This window comes from Eutrigla gurnardus (assembly GCF_963514095.1).
Source record: "Eutrigla gurnardus genome assembly, chromosome: 3".
In the NCBI taxonomy this organism is placed as follows: Eukaryota; Metazoa; Chordata; class Actinopteri; order Perciformes; family Triglidae; genus Eutrigla; species Eutrigla gurnardus.
Window position 1 is genome coordinate 25,892,298 of NC_139917.1, and position 16,881 is coordinate 25,909,178.

The window sequence follows — 16,881 nt, forward strand, 5'->3', positions numbered from 1 at the left end:
TGCCATCTGGCAGAACAGTGTCATCATTTTTCCTGATGGAGTTACACTGACTTAACCAACTCTCCATCAATTAATATTAAGGCTGCTACACGTTACCCCACCTCACTGACACGCAGACGCCAACCGAGGGCTCCCCGGTAGCATTTCTCCCATCGTAAAACACGGGTTTGATTGAACGTTTTCACTGACAGCACGCCGTATTAGAGCCCATCTAATTGCTTTATTTACATTATGAACGGCGTTAAGGTGAATCTCCTCTGAGTCTCACATTGATTCCTACAGGATGATTAAAAGCATCGCAGCGTGGCTTGTTCGATAGCTAACGTTATCTTTACAGGTGGATGTGTCACTGGCTTATAATGAAAGGATCCATGCAATAAAAGTACAATAAAATACATGGCATGAGATATAATGCTATGGGCAATTAAATTCAGCTGCACAAAAAAGGGACCACACAGCCCTTATACATATTCACTCTCCCACTGAAATCCATAGGAATTGCTAAGTCATCTTGCATGTCTCTGAGGCATTCGAGTACAATGGCACTTTTATCATATGCTTATCAGTGGTGGCCCCTCTCTCATAGTGCTCGATCTTTTGGCCCCTCAATCACGGAGCATATTACTCCTCTGTCAGAGCAAAGCACTTCCTAACGACAGGGAGGCCAGCTGGGACTGAGGAGAGGGCAGGAGGCACACACATTAACATAATAATCCAACCACGCTCCCACAGGCCCCGGGGCCAGACAGCATATTAGGTAGGGCCCCCCTCGCGAAGGTCCTTGCAGGAAATAAAGCTGCTTTACGGTTGAGCCTGTCAACCTGTGGTGAAGGCAAGGCTTTACCTGTGCTAATTGTTGACTGAAAACAAAACAACATGTCGTCACTATAGTCCCAGACGTGCAAATCTCGTTACGTGCACAAAAAAGGCTAACTGTTGGGTAATGTGAGGTATAACTTAACCTAGTTCTGGATATATCTCACAGCGGATTAAAGGGAATAAGTAAGGCTGTTTCTTTCTCTCCCTCTCTGAGTGCACTTGCTTTGTTGCCTTCTACATCACATCGCAACACAACATAACCCAGTAGCCTGACACATATTCCTGAGTATAGGAAGCATCTCCTCGCCTCCTCATATTTACTGAAGCGAAATACGAAGAGACATGGGCTTTGAGGACAAGAGAGACCGAGAGGGGGAGAGCATAAGGGGGTTGGGTGTTGGTTCCGCTCCCTTCCCTGTGGCATAAACTGGGGAGCGTTAGCAGCATGCGCTGGGGCCTGTGATCCTTTGCACTGGGGTCCCATGGTACCTTGTGTGGCCTGCACATTTCTAACCACATGAGACACTTGCCATCATTGCGTCAAAGCTATCGTAATAAAGTCATGCAGCTGTAACATGCTGCTTATGCCTGGAGACACAACAACAAAAGGCCAATACAGTAGCAATAAGAGAAAGTGTAAAAAAAAAAAAAGAGGCTCAAGTTCAGCTATTCGGAGAAAACTTCAGCTTCTGCCAAACCCAATTCAGCATCACATCCACTAGTGGGGGGAAAAAAACGATTTTATATGAAGAAGAGAGCCAGCAAGTACTGTATTAGGAAACCAGCAGCAAAGAGCGGTGTGGAGCATTTTCATTGGGAAGGCTGTCTGGCACAGCCTGGCTGTCAGAGCACTTCTAATGTGAATGTCCCACTGACTGCTACTGTAAGGCTGTCAGTCGCTGGTTGGGGTCCTTGACTGAAGACTCTGACTAGCAGTTCGCACACAGTAATACCTCAGTGGCGAGCGAGAGGCAGGCTAGGAGGAAGAGAGGAGCGAGAAAGAGGATCTCCACAAATCATTTTGATCAAGAGACAAGGTAGCAGAAAGATAGACCTCCCCCAGCCCCCGCCCCACGAGGAGACAACTCTCTAATTGGTGGAAAGGGCAGCCTGTCCGTGGCCGTATGCACTCTCAGATCTCTCCCAGGACAGCTAAGGCAACGTGCCAATTACTGCCAATTGTTGGCCTGTGGTTGAGATGTGGACAGTTGTCCGCATGGAATAAGAGTGAAGGCCTGGCAAACGCTCCTGCTGATGCTGATATCATACAACAGCAGTGCAATAATGTACCGTTAGCCCGCAAACTACCATAAAACACGGTATTACTATCCTTTATAATGCATTCTGTTCCACCGAGCATGGGTGGAAAAACAAATATATCAAGTATAATCCTTTCAACACCTGCAGTCGTGTGGAGCACAAGCAGCTATTTCAAGTCAGGCGCCTTTAACACCACCTGACGGAGACTTCGCCTCTCAACAGCCCAAATATAGCCACTGTTTAGCGAGGCCAGCAGACCATTACGGGGGTCCTTTTGGCGGAAGTCGAACGTATACTACTTCATCCATTATCCATTAGCCGCTCATCATGGTATAGGTCAGAGCCAGAGCACAACCTCTCCCAGCAGCCAGACGGAGCAGAGAATAGCAGGCCTTCACAACACCGCTCACCCACAGCTCGTAACAAGGAAGCCGGAGAGTGTAGCAGAGAAAGAGGGAAAACAGTCATAATTCTTGTTCAACTAAAAATCACTATAATGCTCTTTAATTGTGTAGGCAAAAATCTTTTCAAAAGAGCATGGTAATTTTACCCTGTTAAATTATTCAGCGCACATTAATAACGGTCGGGGCCGGGGTGGATGAGAGCGGCTGTTTTAGGAGTGATGAGCTGCTAGAGCTGGGAGACAGGATCTCACTAAGGCAGCTTTAAGCCTCGTTTTAAAGTTACAATTTTCAAGTAAACGACATTAAAAAAATGACCCGGAGTAACCCCGGAAGGTACCGTGACTGGGATGTTGGCGCACGGCCTTAAATAAAGACTCTCCGTGGGAGAACTTCCCAGTGAGATGCTCGATATGAACGGAAAACAACCAGTTAATAACAACCGCTGAATATTTTTTGGTTCATTAGTTAATTTGTGAGAATGTTTTCACCGACACAATGAGGCTCAGCTTCTGTGAAACATTAGAGATAGACTCGTGTGGGGGTTATTTAACGTCGCTTGTCTAAAAGCGAGCAGAAAAAAAGTATCTCCATTAAATACAACGAAACCTCGATACGGTGCCTTTTTTTTGTTATTTGTTCGTTGTGCACTTCAAACGAGTCGAATAACAGATTAAAAAGAAGTAGTAGTAAAGGTCGCAACCCAGATCGGATGAAGGGCAGCGTTCACTATAGGCTTTAAGGGATTCCAGCCAGCAGATAGCACGTTCAAGAGAGCGATGCAAATGAGAATTTGCATGAGCCATGCACCAGCAAAGGTAATATACATAATTGGGGGAAGGGGTGGTGGGGTGTAAGAGTGGGGGGGATCTCCATCAAATACGGACATGAAGCAACACTTTCTATACTTAATAATTAATGCAATACAGTGCGCACACATTGCACGGGATGCATATCATCCATCCGTTGAACAATGACTTTTAAGTGCACTAGAACATAGTGAGCCTGACAAAATATGCGCAAATGTGTGCGAGATGAAATGCTCCTCTTCCCCCCATAAAAGATGAAAAAAGGCAACAGACGCCTTCCCAAGGCAGAGAAAAGCTTAACTATTCTTCTCAGTTCAAAGTCAGGGGTCTACTCTAAATATTTGTGTATTAAACATAACACATAAGATGGAATAAATGGAGGACTCGAAGAGAAGTGCAGGGCCTGCAGGAGAAAACAACATGGAACTACAATGCTTCTTAATGTCAGCCTGACTAACACAAACAACAATGGTGAAAAACAAGCCTCTTGTAGAAGGTATACATCAGTATGAGTCAGGTGCTTAGTGGCTACAATTGTACTGGAAATACTGGTGTGACTGGGGCAGAGCTTTACAGATTAACTATCATCTCCTCAGTTTAAAAATAAATGAAACCGCTAATGACGTTTACACCTCGGTTGAAGCAGTTTCGACGTCAACACTTGGAGCTTTCGAGGTATGTATCATGGGCTAGTCCAAGGAGGCCCCATGCAGCATGATTAAAACTAAATACGCTGACTCTTACACTGTTTGTTTGTTTATTGAGGCAAGTCAGGGGGTGTTCTGAGCCTCAGAAACTGCATTTAAAGCTGATCTGGCTCCTTCAGACAGTGCTGCATCCGACTTCCTGTTGTCGACTCGCAGTTGCCACGGAAAAAAAAATTGCTGCTGCAGCCTTAGACAACCTACAGCACTTTGTATGCCGAAAGAAAAGAGTTAATTAGAAATACAAATTCTCCCAGATTGTTATTAATGGGAACTGTAGAGTAAGCAACACATATTTTGTGCCCATAAGTAATTCTCAGGTATCTTTGATCTGTGGCCCACAGCGGATGCTGCTGCGTGCCGCTGTCTGGCTTCTGGGACTCTGCCAGCGCCAGACATCTGGCTACTTTGTTATCATTGGCTGATCTGCTCCCGGGAGGCCACTCTTGTGACACCAGGCAGAGAGTGTCCTGGCAAGGAAAATTATCAGCACATTTTGAGTGGATTAGAGTTCCAAAGTGGTCTTCAAATCTCTACAGGGGTCTGGTGAGCCATGCTCTATTGGGGGTTCCTCAGGGCTCTGTTTTGACAACACTGTTGATTTGAAAGGGAACGATGGCTATGGCTCCCACTGTTGCATCACAGGTTTCAGGCAACATCTTAGGAAGTGAAAAAAAAGCCCCCCCCCCAATTATGATCTGTCAGATGTAGAAGGGGGGAATGCACCAAAGACTTCCCTTGATTAGTGCAGAGATTCTGAGTAGCAGCAAATGTTTGTACTAGAGTGCTGTATGTCGTTTATCCTCCAGTGTCATATCTGGCAACAAAAAATGCATTAAGTCTGCATTTGTTTCTCCTGACTAATGCAGTTTTGTTGTTCTCCAAATTCTGCAGCTATGAAATTTTCAGTCATGTTCATAATACCTCATTGCCTTGAGCTTTTTTTTCTTTTTTTTTTAAACTCTAAGGGAGTTAAACACGACACCATCTCAAAGGTTGTGTCTGACAATCCGTCATACAAAACACTTGTTTAGAGGTCAAAGAAAAAGAATGCTGCCTAAGCAGTGGCTAAGTGGAGGGGGGGGGGGAGAAAAAAAGCCACGATGTGACAATCTGAACCTTATTCTCGGGATTGATTGAGGTATCGTGTCTTCCCCCTTTTTTCTCTTGGCGTTTCCATTTGTGAATACAAAGCTGCGGTGACCCATAAATATTACATGGTGTGGAGATGCAAAGCAGGAATTAATGACTGGGGTGTGTGTGTGTGTGTGTGTGTGTGTGTGTGTGTGTGTGTGTGTGTGTGTGTGTGTGTGTGTGTGTGTGTGTGTGTGTGTGTGTGTGAGCGTGTGTGTGTGTGTGTGTGTGTGTGTGAGCGTGTGTATGGCAGGTCCCTCTGGGATTCTGCTTAGACAGGCGGGCATGGTGAGGGTGTGGTCTCTCTCTCCCTCTCTCTGTGTGAGCCTCTCTCTCTCTGACACACACACACACACACACACACACACACACACTGTAGATGACATTCTGCTCTCCACATCTCCACTAGGCTGCATGATTTTTGGCCAGTGTGCTAACCTGTGGTCGTCTCACCATTGTTTTCAATAAACTCTTACTTTTTCTTTATTCTGCACAATTTTGATACATTTTAATCTTTCTCAGACGTTTTCTGATAAATCAGGTTAACTGATAATGAAAACTAATTTACAAAGCACAAAGTTCTGGTGTCTCACGTGTCTTGAAGAACACTTTGTCACTCTCTCAATCTGAACTGGATTAGCAGATTAATTGATTAGCTGAAAAAAGAAATAGGCAACTATTTAGATAATTGAGTCGTTTTTAAGTAAAAAATTGTCCGATTCCATCAATTACGAGAATTTGCAGCATTTCTTTATCTTATGTGATAGTAAATTGAAGTTGAATGGACAAAACTAGCAATCCCCATTGGGAGTCTTTCACTCAAAAACACACCATTTATTAATTTCTGCTCAATAAGCACAAGACGAGCAACTTGTTATGCAACAGCACGCACCAAGTTGTGGACGGAGCTCTGTCTGTATCCCAAACAGTGTCGTAAAACAATGCTAACATGTGATCAGGGCACTCTGGGGCGATAACAAAGTAGTTATTTGAGGTTACAAGAAAAAGACAGACATGACGAAAAGTACAAAGAGAGGGAGAGGGAGAGAGGGGGAAGAGAGGGTGAGCCTGAGATGGGCTTTTCCCCTCTGCTTAGCATGATGAATCGGTTGAGGAGGGGCCACTTGACACCTGTCACCTAACCAGCCAGGCACAATTACCTCCAGGGGGAGGACGTGGGACTTGCTAGGGAGTTGTGCATAGCTCCCAGTGAAATAGACGAGCGTTTGAAGATCATTAGTGTTACAGGCCCTGTCTTCGTGGCCCTGTCCAACCTCCTGAATGGCTCGCTTTGATCACACGGCTGCGTTTTTTGTCAATAGTATGGGTACACCGCATAAATTATAAAGTTATACACACAAAGTCAGCAGGTAAAATGCCACGCTCAATTTCTGCTTCGGACACAGATGGGGCCGCTGATTGCAGGTAATGAGCGTCATCGCCGCCCCACAGCCAGTAATGTGCGGTGGCCGCGCTCTCCTGTTGCCATATAGCGTTCGGGGCCCGATGGCTCCACAGAAGGGCGCTCACGTGTTTCGAGCATGACATGAAGAAGGTAATTCAACGTGAGGCTGTTCAGATCCCGGCCTTGTTTGAACGTGACTTCTGATTTCCGTGATTGAGGAATCAGACACCGTTATGTACATGATCGTGTTTTCCTAATAAACAGAACCGAAGACTTGTTTTTGGTTGACTCAAAGCATCTTTTATAATTTGGACAGTGTGAGGCAGGTAAATGTGACAAATTGTAAATAATTAAAGAGGTAAAGAGGAAGTTACACGTTTTTTAAGCTTTTAAATAAATGGTAATTACCGTAAATTGAGTTGTGTTGAATAATAAATGCTACATATTTTTCATTTCAGGTATAACGCTTCAAAAGTGTATGCATACATAAAATGTACTAATTCAGAATTGGAAATTCAGAGAGACAAGCCATAACTAAGCATGAACTAAAACTTCCTTCTGCATAGAAATAAAATTCAAATAGGTTCTCTAACAAGTTGAAGGACAGTTAAAGATTAACACTATTGAAGATTTCCCGGATGACAAACACCCAGACGTGTGACACATACAGCGCGGCTGCAGCGGCATGCCCTCTTAAGTATTGTGTTTGGCAGTGCGCTGCACTGGTTTCAGTGAAGAAGAAGAAAAAGAAGAAGAAGAAGAAAATGATCATTATAGCTGATGAGGCAAGGGGCTTGGAATGATGACAGTGTGACAGCAGAGAGCTTTTTAATTTGTCGGATCAGATTGTGACATGCCCCATCACAGGACGGAGGAGGAAATCTTTTCATTTGGTGCAGAAGAAAGGGGGAAAGGAGGTCAATTAGCATCAACCATTAGACAACCCAGTGACAAGCAATATATTACGGCGCGGGACAGTCAAACTAATGAGAGAGGCAGAAGAGATGTTCGTTCAGGTTGGACAGAATTCTGCAATCATCCTTATACATTAATCACTTGTACCGCGCTTGACATACGCATTCTTTATAGTCACACGCTCCGAGGTGTAGCTCCTCATATACGCCGCCTTCCCCGCCATCGTTTGTTGTCATGTGGGGTCAGGTTTACTCAAAGCATTGCTGTCATGTCAAACGTTATCCTACAGAACTATGTGCACCAGCGCTACAGCAGCTGCATGCAGTTTACACCAATTCCTGCCTCACTACGTAGCACATATTTTAATGTTTTTATTGATTGTTTGTTTTTTTGTCATTCAAGAATCCGGAAGAATCGGATGTGTGACCGCATTGTTTTAACGATCACAGAGACTTCCACCGATATGATCTTCGCCAAAAGCAGCATGAGAGAGAGAGAGGATCTCATTTCATCAGACGAGACAATCTCAAAGCGAGTATATTTTTTTTCTTTTGCCAGGCAGGCTTTATTTGACTGGCTGTCAGGTATAACTCTCTAGATATTGATCTGAAGTACCTAAAGGTATGTGACATCATTATGAGGCTTGACCTTATCATCTGCTGCCCTGCAGCCAATAGGCAGGGCTGGGCCAGAATCTAATGCCTCCCCCCACCAAAGGTGGTACCTGGTGCGTAATAGGGAAATTGGAGGTGGTGTTATTTGTTTTCCTGACCTCATGGCACACCTCACTCTCAAGGCCTCTAATCAGTCATGGCCTGAGGTTGACTTCACTACTAGAGCAGGTTAGCGGCTTTGCTGTTGGTTATCGACACATTGGGTGTATCTGGTCAGCAACTAACTCAGATATTCACACAACATTTTAACGCCAACATATTTTTGTTATGTGCAATGATTAGCCACCTGCTCCATAGAAATAGGGGACAGCCTTTCACCTCTAACACTGGGTCCATACAAGCTACATTTTCAGTCATCATTATTATAACTGAGAGCAGGGCAAATATGCAGAATTCAACCAAACTGCTGAAACTCTCAGAGCCAGTCTCATCTTCTTCACGTCTTTATGTTGTTTGTGCCACTTACCAGTGTCTGTGTACTGTGTCTGTGACACCTTCATCTCTGTCTCCCCGTGGCCAGGAGACCACCCCGCTGGGAGGAGAACTCTCAGTCGCCAGCTCCAGGAAAGCGGCTGCAGCTGCTTGAATTCAGCGAGTGTAAACCCTGGACGCCAGAGTCACAGCGGGCTGCCGGAGCGCTGACTTTAACCTGTGTAACGGCTGCAACAGACAGTTTGCTGATCTGGCAGGGAGTCGGGAGGCAATCCCCCCAGGATCAGACCCCCGGCGCTGGGGTTTGCACTGGCTGCATCTGAGCTAACTGCGGCTCCCGGCAGCACATCCTCCCGGTGGCGAGGAGGACGAGGCGGACGTGCGATTCGTTATTTTCTGACACTTTGAATAGAATACAATAAACAAAGTATAAAAACACACGTGGACCATGGATCCATTATGGACAAGCCCTCTGGCCAGCTTTACTTCGTCATTCTCTGGACTGAGGGCATACTGATGGGACAGTGTCTCACTATTGCCCCTTGAGGCACAAGTGGTATTACAAGACAGGACAGCCCGAGGCTAGCTCATTTCAGTAGATATCTCTGCAACACAACACATAACCTTAATGCTGTAACCTCTTCCCATTCTGTTCGTGTCGCATCTTAGAATGTTTTAAACTAAAATTCTCACCAGATCTTACACCTTTAACATCCAACGCCAACAGTTAACAAAACAATGATTTAGGTATGGTTGCACCGAGGTGGAGATAGTGGTTATGGGAAATAATCTAAAGCACTTGGTTAGAGTTTGACTAATCAATATTTTCATATTCACAATGGATTAAACGGCTATGTGTAGTTCTTTTAGCTCCCCATTTTTTGACTTGACGGCACGCAACTTTACTGTTTTGGTTAACAACGCTTATCATCATCGTTAGCAGCAAGCAGCTGTTTTCTGATGAAGCCACTGTGTGCTCCCTGCCGAGGGCCAAATGGCAGACGGACAAAGCAACTGACTGGCACGACGGCGGCACGTTTAGCCAGTAAGAGGCCCAAGATTTCACAAAATCAGAGTGAAATGTAGAGGTAATACAAACATGACTCCATTTGAACGCTAAAGCAGCTAATGTGCAAACGGGCTGTTGGTGTGTGTTTGATTCTTAGGATTATGAGTCGTTTGATTATTGCATGTTCTAATGTACTTTTGTTATTCTCGTGTTAATCTGTATTTTATCACAAAAGAGGCCTAATTCGTGACATGTCATCAAATTCAGCTGAAACATTTCTGGTCTGATTAACTACTTTAGGCGTGGATTAAGTGTCAGAGACGAACAAGCAGATCTGTTTCAACCGATAAAAAGTGATTAGAACATCCTGAGAATGTTTGATTTGATTTAACCCCACGCAGAGATCAAAAAGAAAAACCGTCTCGCGGCGTGTATACCAGTCGAGCAGCGATTCAAGTGCAGTTTTTGAAAAAAAAAACTCTTGCATTATCTCGAGCGGTGAGCCACTTGTTCGCTCTGAGAGCTACAACACAGTGTGTGTGTGTGTGACATTTAGTAAATCCTGAAGGCGTCTACCTTTTGTTGTATGCATTTAAACAACACATTAAAGCCACAATGCTCCTCGCGGAACCTGACACATTTCACAGGTAAAGCAGATGAATAAATAAAGCACCGCCGTTCGTGGCTGAAACACCCGCTCTCTTTCTTTGTGTGATTTGCTGTTGCCTTGAGTTAGATCCCGAATCTCTTTGTAGACCCTCTCCCAACAAGCATTGACCTTCTGCTCCGACATGTAAAGAGCTCCGCGAGATCAGAAAGGGGAGGGGGAAGCTGTGAATAAAGGCATCACCACTGCGAGCAGCCAAGAGACTTCATCCACTTCACTCCACACACACACACACTTCTCTCCTCCGTCTCTCAGTGCAGCTTCATCTCCGTGTTCAGTCTAGCAGCGGAGATACCTTGTTGGCGGCACAAAGGAGCGGCTCTGTAATAAAAACAGCTGTCTCTGGTGGTCTCGGTGTAATTGGGATTGTTAACGTGGAGAGCTCCTGAGGGAGGCTGAGAGGAGAATGTCTTTGTGTAAAGCACACAGACACCTCTGCAGCACTCCTTGATTCGGATGTAAGTAAGAGAGTGAAGAGGAGGAGGAGGAGGAGGAGGAGGAGGAAAAAAAGCAAACAAGTCACCTGAGTTGTATCAAGCCTCGCTGCTTGTGCTCTCTCTATTCTACTTGGGCTTTACTTGTATTTTTAGACAGTGCCGATTTATTTATATGTAGTAAACTCCTTGATGTGAGAGGAATCTTTTTCGTGCACAATTCTACTGAGGGTTTGCGTTTTTTTTTAAAAAAAGGCAAGGTATGACTGCACCTTCCAGCGTTGAGACAAGTCTTTGTATGATTGCGACATTCCCTCCAATTACTGGATCGGTGTGATGACGCAAATTGAGGCCAAAAGTATTTTAAGCTGGACGGGCATTTAGCTGACGATGCAGTAACATTTCACAAAGTGACAATGGAACCGGCCCCAATCTCAAGAGTGTGGGACGTTTCTCATTTTAGAGGCCTGTTTATATATTTAAATATTTGTTAAAATCATTTTGACGTGGATTTCCTCAATGAAAATCATGAGATACATCTATTTTTCCTAATTAATCATTTAAAATAAAAATGTGCTTATAATGTGTCATGATAGCCCATATGAAAAAAAACACAAATATTAATTAAATATGACAAAAACATAATTTAAAACCTGTTTCTACATCTGAACTAGCAGCATGTGCTTCACCCTGATATATCCAGGACTTTAATTGTGTTCCTGTTTGCCACGGCAGACCCTTCAAAGGTGATTCCCGTTAACCACTCTGACAAACTGTCCTCCCTCAAACGTGAGAAATCTGTTGGCACAGAAAGTAAAAGCTTTCTGAACACACTCAGGAAAGTGTTGAAAATGTACTTCAAAGTCAATTGCTTAGGAGCAGCTCAGGCTGATTTATTTGACTTAAGATGTACTTTTTTGTGTGTGTGTTTCATTGTGGATGAAAATTTCATACACCAATTTAGAGGTGGTGAAATATAAATGATTTCTTTAAAGTTTCATCATAAATCAGTCTGTCGGTATATGTGAGCAGACACTGATTGCTCCTTGATGTCTCCTGAGCCTGATCTCTGTCTCCTGGTGGCTCTGGCTGCTCCTGTTGTCCCGCTGGGGAGGCAACATATTCCTGCAGCTGGATGGCATCTCTCTCGATGTAAAACTACTATGGAGGTACACCAGTCGGGGGTTTCTGTCGCAGCCGTGGAGACACATTTATATATAAAAATAAAATAAAAACGGGCACTGCCATAGCGACGTATTGAGGAGAGCGCGTCTACCGCCACGTTGACGCTCAAACATCGGTAGCCTCCTCGGTTCAAACGCGCTTGTAATAGGGGGCGATATGAAGCCTATAATTAGGATAACACTATACTTACTGATCTCCGGTGAAACGGAGGGGATTCGCTCTATAATCAACCATTAAACGATTTTTTATTATAAACACATTTAAGGCGATTAAGGGGTCAAGCCACTGTCTGTCAAAGACATTGATCACCGCTTCGTAACTGCTGCTACAAAGATGTCACACCTTCTCGGGTGTGCGCGTGCGTAAGCGTGCGCGTTATGTGCGCGGTGTAAAGAGAGAGGGGTGTCCTGAAAAATGAGAGCCATAACAGGAAAAAAGAGAGCGAGAGAGAGAGAAAAAAAGCTGAGACTTCATAACAATTATCTCATATAGACGTGACGACGCTTTAAAAAAATGAGACACCCCTTGTTAATTACAACGTGATTAAACGTTTTAATTACATTGCCGATGATGTGGCTTAATTAGGGGAGAGATAAGATAATGGCCTGCTATGACAAGCATATAGATTTGCAATTAAATAGTGCTAATTATTTTAAATATACACTTTTATCGACATTCGTTAAGGAATAGTGCCAACACCGTCCAGAAAACAACAGTGCAAAATTGGTTGGAATTTTCTCACCAAGTTTAGCAATTTATTTCTGGTATTTTCCACAATTTTCTTCAAGATCGATAAAATTGTCACAACAAAGGAGACGAAATTGTAGGCGTTATAATGCCTACCATAGATATAAATATAATAATTGCGCATTTTTTTCCTTCTTTTTACAATTTATATTGTTATACTAAAATGACAACAGTTTGACTTCACGATAATACCTGATATTGTGCCCTGCGTAGGGCGGATGCCAGGACTTGAAATCTATTTCCAATATTCAACGATAAAATATTTTCAGGTGCGATAAAACGGAATTTCAAAAAAGACTGAAGTGCATAAGACGCGGTGGTGCTGGTAACAAGGTATTGGTGGTAAGAAGAAGTCATTTGAAATAAATGCCTCGTCGCAGACTGCCCATGCGCAGAGTCCCCAGCGGCGGCGGCGGCGGCGGCGGTGGTGGTGGTGGTGGTGCGGCTAATGAAGAATAATAAATCATGAAAGGGTTTTTCAGGTACAGCTGGGAAGAGTGTGTGTGTGTGTGTGTGTGTGTGTGTGTGTGTGTGTGTGTGTGTGTGTGTGTGTGTGTGTGTGAGAGAGAGAGAGAGAGTGAGAAACAGAGAGCTGCTGAGAGAGGGAGAAGGGGGGTGTGTGTGCGTGTGTGTGTGTGAGAGAGAGAGAGAGAGAGAGAGAGAGAGAGAGAGAGAGAGAGAGAGAGAGAGAGGCGGAGAGAGACTCAGTCTGCCCTTCGCCTCAGAGCTGAGGCAGTTCGGGTCCCCGCAGCATTCAACGTAGTCGGAGAGGTACAGCACAGAGACTGTCACCGCCATTACTTCTCACTTTTACGGTCATTTCAAGACGGAAACTTTTTTCACACAAAAACCAAACAGCTCAACGAAAGCGGCAACTGCTTTAAACTTGAGGTGTTTTGGAAATCCTAAGAGACGGAAAGAAACTTTTTTTTTTCTTCCAATTTTTGTTTTCTGGCGTCGTCTATGAGGAGCTCTGCCACCAACAAAAAAAAAAAAAAAATCCGAGGCAAAAAAAATATTTAAAAAAGGTGGAGACGGTTTTGCAGGAGAGAGAAAAAAAAACATTTTTTTGTTTTTTTTAACAACCGCACAACGGAAAAGGGTTCTCGGCTGCGCTTCAGTTGCATGGCTCGTTGGTGCCCGCGTTATCTCATTTGCCAAAAAAGACGAGACACCTCCATAGCTCCGCTATAGTAATAATAAATAGATGTGATAACTTGAGAGTTGGACGACCGGTCTTCAGCCGACACTTTTATTCGACAAGCGAGATTCCTGCGAAGGCAATTGGGCTTCAACTCCCGACCGAGGAGGCGGAGTCTTAACTTATTAAAAGGAACTTGCCGAGGCTCGGACGCCCGCAAATATGATGATGATGTCTCTGAACAGCAAGCAGCATTTTGCCATGGCCCACACGAGCTTGCCCGAACCCAAGTATTCGTTGCATTCCTCGTCCTCCAATTCCAATGTACCGTCATCCTCCTGCTCGTCCTCCCGACACAGCAACTCCATCATCAACAGCAGCGGCTCGGAGGCGATGCGCAGAGCCTGTCTCCCGACCCCACCGGTACGTATTCTGCATAATCACTGCTTAAAGGCACATTTTGACAGCCCACTTTTTTTTCCTTTTTTTTTTTTCTTTGCTTGATGTTTTTTTCATGTCTGCACAGCAAATCACCCAACACCTCCATATTTTTTTTCCCTCCTCTGCTCAACTTATGTATTCAGTCGGCTTTGCCTTGCGTATTAATTTTTATGACCTGGGATGTTGCATGTGTCTTGTTTTGTGTGCTCCCCTTTTTGGGATTTTTTTTTTTTCTCCACCACATTCTGGAAATGTTTTAAACCGACGAGTGGAGGGAGAATTCCCTGCTGACAGTTATGTGTGCATTCTATTTGCAATTGCAGAGCAATATATTCGGAGGCTTGGATGAGAGTTTGTTGGCCCGGGCTGAAGCTCTAGCGGCGGTGGATATAGTCTCGCAGACCAAGAGCCACCACCACCCTCCACATCACAGTCCCTTCAAGCCGGACGCAACCTACCACACCATGAACACTCTCCCCTGCACCTCGTCTTCCTCCTCGGCCTCCTCGGTGCCTATTTCTCATCCGTCCGCCCTGTCCGGCCACCACCATCACCACCACCACCATCACCACCACCAGCCCCACCAGGCACTGGAGGGGGACCTGCTGGACCACATCACCCCGGGACTGGCACTAGGAGCCATGGCAGGGCCGGATGGCTCGGTGGTTTCCACGGCTGCGCACCCTGCCCACATGGCGGGCATGAACCACATGCACCAGGCGGCCATCAACATGGCTCATGCCCACGGGCTACAGCAGCACATGGGCATGAGCGACGTGGACGCCGATCCCAGGGACTTGGAAGCCTTCGCGGAGAGGTTTAAGCAGAGACGGATCAAACTCGGGGTTACCCAGGCGGATGTAGGGTCAGCGTTAGCCAGCCTGAAGATTCCTGGGGTGGGCTCCCTCAGCCAAAGCACCATCTGCCGATTCGAGTCCCTGACGCTGTCTCACAACAACATGATCGCGTTGAAGCCCATCCTGCAAGCGTGGCTCGAGGAAGCCGAGAAATCGCACAGGGAGAAACTTAATAAGCCCGAGTTGTTCAACGGCGCGGAGAAAAAGAGGAAGCGCACGTCGATAGCCGCGCCGGAGAAGAGGTCACTGGAGGCCTATTTCGCCATTCAGCCGCGTCCCTCCTCGGAGAAAATCGCAGCGATCGCAGAGAAGCTGGACCTGAAAAAGAACGTGGTGCGGGTCTGGTTTTGCAACCAGCGGCAGAAACAGAAACGAATGAAATACTCTGCATGCGTCTAGAACATCGCTCTAAACCGCCACCCACCACAAAGACTTGGAGCTGTTTAGAGACGATCTGTATCATATTTCCTATCTCACACCTCGTTTTTTTTCCAAATCATCGATGACTTTGTGCTTTGAACTTCGAAAAATTCCTTAAAAAATTGAACAATGTCTGAAAAAAAAACTCGCAAAAAGCCCACAAGTCACGTCTTTTTACTCGCTGAGAGGGAGACGTGGAGTCGAGTAAAGCATCGTTTGACAGAGCAAGTAAGACCACTGTTTCCACACTTACTATGCTTCACCTGTTTAGTGTCAACGCAGTATGACTAACAGGACTCTGTGCTTTTCCTTTTTTTTATTTATGATTCATTTTTAAATGAGGTCTAGAGTTTGCGGTAGCAGAAATAACCCCCCAGTTGAAAATAGCATTGTTGTTTATTTACACACGTAGGGGCTTATAGTTTGAACTCAAAGCACTTGGTTGGTGACTATTGGTGTTTCTATTTTTTTGGCTTATAGGATAAGCTACATTTCCCCCCCTCCGAGTTGATGACGATGCAGTCTGACATTTATTCAGGGTCCACGAGGGGATTACGAGGATAAAACGCCACTTGGTTTTAAAAAGCTAATATTAGATTACTGCCAAATAACCCTCTGTAAATTATACTTGTCACACACTTAATTTTGTGTCTAAATGTGTAAGCGAAGCCACTTATTTTGTTACCATGTGTGATCCAAGCCAGGGATCTATTTTCAAGATACCCGGGGTTTGGATCGAGGTAGGGTTGTTTATTATTAGGCCTCAGTATGTGAGGCTATCGAAATAGCGATTCACGTGTAAGGATTTCACAGAATCCCGTAATTAAAAAAATATGATTTCTAGCCGGCTGCAATAAGTTTACAATCCAGCGTGGGTCGGTATCTTATGAACTATTTATTGAGTGAGGTCATGTTTACTTCATTATATATTTATTGGGATTCCCCCCCCCCTCCCCCTCCTCGTTTTGCTTGAGAAAATCAAATTCTGACAGCAAGTTAAGCGTGTTGTTCTGGTTTAAAAGGGAAACGACTGTGAAATGTACAGTCACGAAAAATTTTAGTTGACGATTTCTAACATTTGAGATGGTACAATCGAGATATATATGAGAAATAATTCTCCTTTTTCTAAATTATTTTATGTATGTTCTCTGCTATTTATTTGTATAAATATACGCGCATCATTATGAAGTCGTTGCTTGTTAAAAAAAATCACCTTGTTTAAGTAATGTTTTTTCTTGAAGACAAAAGAAACAGCTTCATGGAAGTATACGTGTACAATGTAAATATTTCATTGGAACCAGTCGATGCACATAAATATATCCGTACAGGTTTTTGCTGTATTGCTGTTTTAGCTGAGGTAACTTATTTCTGTAATGTATGTTGCTTTTTTGGTTCCTGGTTAAATTATTCTATTAATTTACTACATC

General features: G+C 44.5%; 1 protein-coding gene across 1 annotated transcript; it reads left to right on the forward strand.

Moving 5' to 3' along the window:
* Positions 1 to 13,828: 13,828 nt before the first annotated feature.
* On the forward strand, positions 13,829 to 15,435 carry pou4f2 (POU class 4 homeobox 2). The gene is made up of 2 exons (XM_084006638.1): positions 13,829 to 14,159; positions 14,501 to 15,435. The coding sequence occupies exons 1-2, from the start codon at positions 13,959 to 13,961 to the stop codon at positions 15,431 to 15,433; spliced, it is 1,134 nt and encodes a 377-aa protein (XP_083862764.1). The 5' UTR covers positions 13,829 to 13,958; the 3' UTR covers positions 15,434 to 15,435.
* Positions 15,436 to 16,881: the final 1,446 nt, after the last annotated feature.

Bases quoted from the DNA above. Each gene is read 5' to 3' on its own strand.
- pou4f2 (XM_084006638.1), top strand. From the start codon at position 13,959: ATGATGATGATGTCTCTGAACAGCAAGCAGCATTTTGCCATGGCCCAC. The intron at 14,160-14,500 runs GTACGTATTCTG...TTGCAATTGCAG, and splicing joins CCTGTCTCCCGACCCCACCG to AGCAATATATTCGGAGGCTT.